Source organism: Trachypithecus francoisi, unplaced genomic scaffold (genome assembly GCF_009764315.1).
Source record: "Trachypithecus francoisi isolate TF-2019V2 unplaced genomic scaffold, Tfra_2.0 Lachesis_group12, whole genome shotgun sequence".
In the NCBI taxonomy this organism is placed as follows: Eukaryota; Metazoa; Chordata; class Mammalia; order Primates; family Cercopithecidae; genus Trachypithecus; species Trachypithecus francoisi.
Window position 1 is genome coordinate 60752296 of NW_022681457.1, and position 6459 is coordinate 60758754.

Sequence of the window (6459 nt, forward strand, 5' to 3'; positions counted from 1 at the left end):
TTTTCCACCCATATGCCTATACACCACTTCCTAATTATGTTACCAGCTGAACGTACCCCAGTCACACAGCACCAAAGTATGTAAGAGGCGGCGAATCCATACGGATCTGCAGCAGCCTCAATTCTTGTCTCCTCAGAAGAAAGAATCCAAACGAAGAGCAGAGTGAGAGACTGAGGCAAGTTTAGAGGAGTGAAAATTTATTAAAACCTTCTCCCCCGATTCTTCCCTTGGGGTGGGCTGTGCACATGCGCCGTGGCCCACTAGCGCTTGGGAGGGGCCGCACGCGTGGTGCGTTTACTGGAGTTGTACGCATGCTCACATGAGGCATTCTGCCTTTACCAGTCCAAATGTTATTACCAGTTAAACTCCGCCATTTTGCCTCTTAGTGTTCATGCTTGAGCCCGCTTACCCGGCTCCTGAGATCTCATCGGGAACTGCTGATCAGCAATTACAGGTGTTTCTGTGTATCGGGAGACTGCCTTTCCCTGGCCTTGGCCGTGACCAATTATTTTAGAGAGATAGCTTAACAGCTACCTCACCATCACCTGATGGTTGCCTGACATTCCTGATTGGTGAGGGAGAGAGAGAGGGGGTCAGAGGACTCTCCTGCCCTGTTCCTGTCTGATTAGCTACCTGCTGTAACAATTATACTATTACTAGTGATAAACCTATCACTTGTGCCTATGACAGGGCCTTGCACAAGGTAGATCACCAATGATTATGGTTGAATTAATAAACAAGGCCTCTCTTATGCCCCCAAGAGTAGCAGAGATGCTCTTCTCACCTCTTATTCTGAAGCTACTCTCAATTATATATAAGACGGTAAGATTAGTCAACTCACTCTCATCAGGTGGTTAACGTGCTAGTGGTTAATCCAATCCAGTTACTTGTTCCAGTAATTAGACCCATGCTGGATGTGTTCCTTCAGCTCAGCCCTGCCTTCTCTGAAACTATTTCAGAACCAGTGGCTTCGGTTGGGCACTGGAAATACATAAAGAAGAAGACATACATGCTGTCTCAGGGTACTCGTGGGTCTCTAGCCAGGAGTCAGACAACATCACCACCATCACAAGCTGGTGATGCCAGAGAGGTGTGAATGGAGAACAGAGTTGAAATTCATATGGAAGTGACCAGTGGAGTTGTCAGGGACGTTTTAAAAAGAAAATAACAAGTAAACTGGGTTTTGACAAAAAATAAAATAGGGATTTATATTCTGCATGTGAGTACATATCTAAAGTAGAAAAGTATAACAGTTAAAAAAAAAATACACAGTTATGTGGTTCAGGTTAATGCCCACAGGCCAGAAGAAGGCTCAGAGCCTTCTCTGTGAGTGTAAAGTTTATCCAAGTCACCTTGGACACCATCACATTCTCTGCTTAAGCAAAGCTGCTTGTCAGAGGAGTTTCTGAATATTCTGAATATGCAGGGACTCTCCTGGCCCTGCAGGTGCCTCAGGAAACCCTAGAGAGGAAACACATCCTCATTGGTGAAAGGATCTCATGTGGCTCTTGCCAAGGGTGAGCAGTGTAGAGGGAGCATAATAAACTCTCTTAGACAACATCTGATTTCCAACAGCTGTCCCACTTCCGAGGCTTCGTGCTTTCAGTGCAGCCACCGCCAATGCAATATCCTCCGGTTTAAGGTTAGGTATCAGAAATACTTCTGCCAGAAGTTCTTGATGTAATCAAAATGGGATTTTCATGGACTTGCACAATTTTAGGATCTGGGAGAAGAAGTCTTACCCAGGCCTGCTTTGAGGCTGGCCCTCAGTCTGTCCCACAGTGAAATAGCCTGACATCTGACTTTGAAGCCAGGTTCTTGGGTCAGTTCCTATCTTTTTGTGTGTACCAAAGAACTCCTCCAAATGCTTCCTTTCCCCACCCATCTGTCCCCACAGACATGTACCCCAATGCCCTTAACTTGTTCCTAAATGAGTAAACAAAGCTTCAGTAACATATAAACATGATTTATGAAAACAAATCTCTCCCCAAATCTGCTTAGAGAAGCAGTGTCACATAACTGTAAGCAAAGATGAAAGACCACGATTAACAGGGTCCACATCTGTTTGGGGGAGGACGCCACTTGAGTCTCTGTCAGCCTTTACCTCAAAGAATGTGTACTCTAGGTCAATAATGAAACTCGCAGCCCATCTGTCCTTCCGGTGTGCCCTGTGCTGTGCTGAGAACTTTCCATCCACTGGATCTCATGGAAGTTCACAGTCATGTGAAGAGGGGGTCTTGTTTTCACCTGTGTCTTGCAAGTGAGTGGACAGAGATGTGGAAAGCATGAGAGCTAGTGCAGAGAACAGCTGGGCACCAGCAGTAGGACTGGAGGCAGGACAATGTCTTAGATTACTACCTGGATGGACAAACTACATAGATGAAGATTAAAACAAAACAAAACAAAACAAAAAAAACCCTGGACCTGATTTATAAAATTGAGATGTCTCCACTGATCCAGTTGCTTGCATCATGTGTTAATTCTCTGCTGTTCTCTTTCTCATGTAAGCACCACCTGTCTTCCACATTATGATATGAAGCTGAAGATCCACTCCACTAGGTCAACGGGGACACCAATTGGGGAATATTTGAGGTGCAGAGAGGAGGGAGATGCTACATCCTGTGAACCTCAGTAAGGGGGATGCCTCTGTGTGTAGGGATGTCAAGGCCCTGGCCCTGTGTCATCACCAGACAAGCCCTGTATCACCCTGGGAGCTCTGCAAGGACAAAATCTGTGTGACACTTTGGGAATTTCTAGGATGCTAATCAGAGGTCTTCTCTTGGGAATTTCTAGGATGCTAATCAGAGGTCTTCTCCTCTGAGTTCTCAAACAAATGAGAAGTAGACCCTAGGGTCAAGGATGGATGAAAATATCAGCATGGTGGTTTGCAGAGCTAGATTGGATCTGCAGAGAGCCCAAGGCTCCCTGTCTTCCTCTGCCTAGTCTCCAGCCACTGAGTCCAGGCAGCTGTGTGCCCATTGTTTCTGGGGGCAGAGACAGAACCGGACCATAGACTTGCTGTGGGGAGGGATATCTGCCATATGGAAGCAGAAGCCAAGAGCATCTTTCCCCTGTGGTCCCTAAAGGAAAAATTGAGGAAGACCACAGGGAATAGCAAATCTTTCATAGCTTAAGACACACATAGACATCAGACTCTTTTCACCCTTCCCAGCAGCTGTCCTTCAGGAAAGAGGAAATGGAGTGGGAATTTTTCCCCCAATACTTTCAGGGCAGAAGTCATCATTTGCTACTATCTGAATGTTTGTGTTTTCCCCAAATTCCTATAAGGAAATTCACCCCCAAGGTGTTGGCCTTAGGAGGTGGAGCCTTTGGAAGGTGATTAAGTCATGGGGATGGAGCCCTCATGCATAGGATTAGTAGTTTTATAAAAGAGGCCCAAGAGAGATCTATTTTCTTTTCCACCATGTGAGAACACAACAAGCAGTCACCATCTATGAACCAGAAAACTGATTCGCCAGACACTGAATCTGCCAGCACCTTGGTCTTGGACTTTCCAGCCTCCAGAACTGTGAGAAATAAATGCCTGTCATTTGTGGGCCACTCAGTCTATAGTATTTGGTTAAAGCAGCCTTAATGGACCAAAACACCATTCCTGTGCCCATCAGCAGCATGAAGAATAGGAAATGATATCTTCCCACTGTAGGAGTCACTGTTGACCTCCATCACACCTTCTTACATCCACACCCTTGCTGTGGCCTCATCGCGGGTGGCATATGCTTCCCTGACTCTGGGCTCTGAGGTTGGCTATGTGATTTACTTTTAGCCAATGGAATGTAGATGGAGACAGGAGGGTGCCAATTTTGGATGAGGCATTTAGAAGCCCTTGGGTTTCAGTAGACCCTCTTGTGCCTCTGATATCACCATGCAGAGAACATGCCCCAGTTACCTCTCTGGTCCAAAAAGTGTGAGAGACAGGTGGAAAGAGACATGATAGACACCCTAGCAATGCCAGATGCGGAGCTGCTTAGTCAATACCGTTCTAGATCATCCAAGTCCTAGCCAACTCATAGACACCCAGGTGGTAATGCAGGATTGCTGCTTAAGTCCACAAGTTTTGGGGCTGTCTGTTATGCAGCAACAACTAACTCATACACTTACCTTTCGTATTTATTTTGGAATCCCCCAGGCCTAGTAAAAGTCCCAGAATAGTGTAGGTGCTCAAAAAGTATTTGTTGTTTGAATGAATGAATGAAATCTCCTTTTTGTAAACCAGCTCATCATAATGTCTCACTAATGGCTGCCTTACATTGCAGTATTTATCTCGGTGATTTTGGAGGAATAATTAAAAAAAAAAAAAAAAAAAACAAGGTAAGACAGTAACCTCTCTTGATATGAGCTGCTAAGCATTTAAAGTCCTAGGAGTCAGAGATCACCTGGCTGTCTTCAACATCACCTGCAGGCAGCTGGTGCATCACACACTATGGTGTGATGAAGCCAGCCTCCTTCACCCCCCTCTAAACTCCGACGGGAAGAAATGACCCAACATGGCCATGCATTTATCTGGAGTCAATGCTGATTCTGACTGCATGACCACCTTTACCCTCAGGCATGTGAGTCCCATCAGAGAGGTTGCTAGTATGACATCAGATCCACTTTTCTTCCTATTTTTCAGAGGAAATGTTTCAACACATCCGAGGAAACACATGCCTTCCCAGACTGGCCTGATGCTGTTTCCCAGGAGCTGCATTCTGGAAGGTGGACCATCAGGTGGAAGAAGTATTCTTCAGAGAGCTGCCTTCCCAAGGGAATGGTGACAGCTTGCGCTTGCCGGGGAGTCCTGCTGCCTTCCGAGGTGTGAAGGGAAGGCATGCACTGTGCATATGCTGTACCATACAGTTTTGCCTACAACTGCTTGTAGCTTCATTGTAGCTGTGAATGCTCTGTTCCTCTCCTTTTCACCCCTGAAGATTCGCGAACATGCAGGATTGAGCTGTGTGAGGCATAGCATTCCCCACATGGTAGGCGAAGGAGGATGTGGGTCTGACGGCTCTACCGTCGCCCACCCGGGTGAATGGAGGTGTGTTCCGGGATATCAGAGCTTGCGGCTGACCAGCCGACATGTCCACAGGCAGCCCTCCCGCTGGCTGTGTCAACATTTTGGGTTTCATTGAAGGATTTTACTGGTACAGACTTTACAAAGGCAAAATTGTTTCTCAAGGAAGTGGACATGAAAGATCTCAAATCAGAGGTTGCTAAAAATGAGAGGCCATCAGTTGCAGAAAAGCAAGCACAGATTAATGACCTATCTATGTCCTACATGGTTTTAGGACTGCGCCTAGATGGGCTTAAAGACCCTAGCCTAAAAACTATAAATGTGCTTCCGTTTTTGCCCTGTAGGACAAGAAAGCCTTATAGACTTGCTTCTAACTGTGAGAGGAAGAGAGGCCGGGAAGGGAGAGGGAGAAGAGGAGGAGAACAGGAGAAAAGAAGGGGAGAGGGAGGGGAGGAGGAGAGAGTCGTGTCAATATCTTTTTAGTGCACAAAACTAATTTTGTTCATCTTGGATTTGGTGAGCTGGATAATATTCTGTGCACAGCTCCTAAATGAATTATTAAATGTCAACTCAAGATGGCTTAACTAAAATACTCAATTTAATAACCAAAAGTATCGAAGGCAACAACAATAATTTTGCAGGTGATTGTAGAGTTGTCAAGTCAAACCATTATAGACAAGCATTTGGGGTTTTCACATAATCTCCTTCCACATCTCATCTTCTGTCACTAAATATCTACTCTGGTGAGCATATTCCATTTCAATAAAGATCATCCCTTCGGTGCCAGCTTCTTTTTATTCAGATCGAGCCAGAAAACCTTTTTTTTTCTATAATATAAAGCTAAACAAGATCTCAGTCACAACCACCAAATCTTTATTAATGCATTCCTTGTGCTACTTCTGAATATTAATAAAAATTAATAATTAATTTTGCCTTTGGCATTGCAAGATATACTAGTTTTAATTAGTGTACTGTACTCCTATACAATTAAAAAATAATTGATGTCCACGCTTATTGGCGGTGTCTGTGATCTTCTTTTCTGTTGTTGTCAACAAATGCCTTAAAAAACAAGTTCAAGAATGTTGTGCTGTCCGCTTGATTTACACACCCAAAGTAACAGGCAAATCTTTTATGATGAAACAGAACAGTTTTCTATTTAAATTATACACAAGTATATTAACTAGAAAGAGAAAATTAAAAGCTGATGGCTACAAGGAATAATGGAAAGTCTATAAAAATGTTTTATCTATCAACAAATTTGCCTGGAAAATATCAATGGTTGGCACCATCTCTCCACTGAAACATGGAGAGGCCATCTTGGATCTGTTATGTCAATTCCATCAAGCATTTAATTCTGACGTCCTCCTTAATCAGCTTCAGTTATTTAAATTCAGCATATCATGTTACTGTTGTACTACATCATTTTAATTGTGCCATGAACTACT

The 6459-nt window shown here is 44.3% G+C and overlaps 1 protein-coding gene across 1 annotated transcript; it reads left to right on the plus strand.

Annotated features, from left to right (window-relative positions):
- Nucleotides 1-360: 360 nt before the first annotated feature.
- Nucleotides 361-5820, plus strand: LOC117093860. Its single transcript, XM_033229314.1, is given in 3 exon segments — nucleotides 361-454; nucleotides 4634-5087; nucleotides 5090-5820. Coding segments are annotated over 2 exon segments (654 nt in total). The 5' UTR covers nucleotides 361-454; nucleotides 4634-4841; the 3' UTR covers nucleotides 5498-5820.
- Nucleotides 5821-6459: the final 639 nt, after the last annotated feature.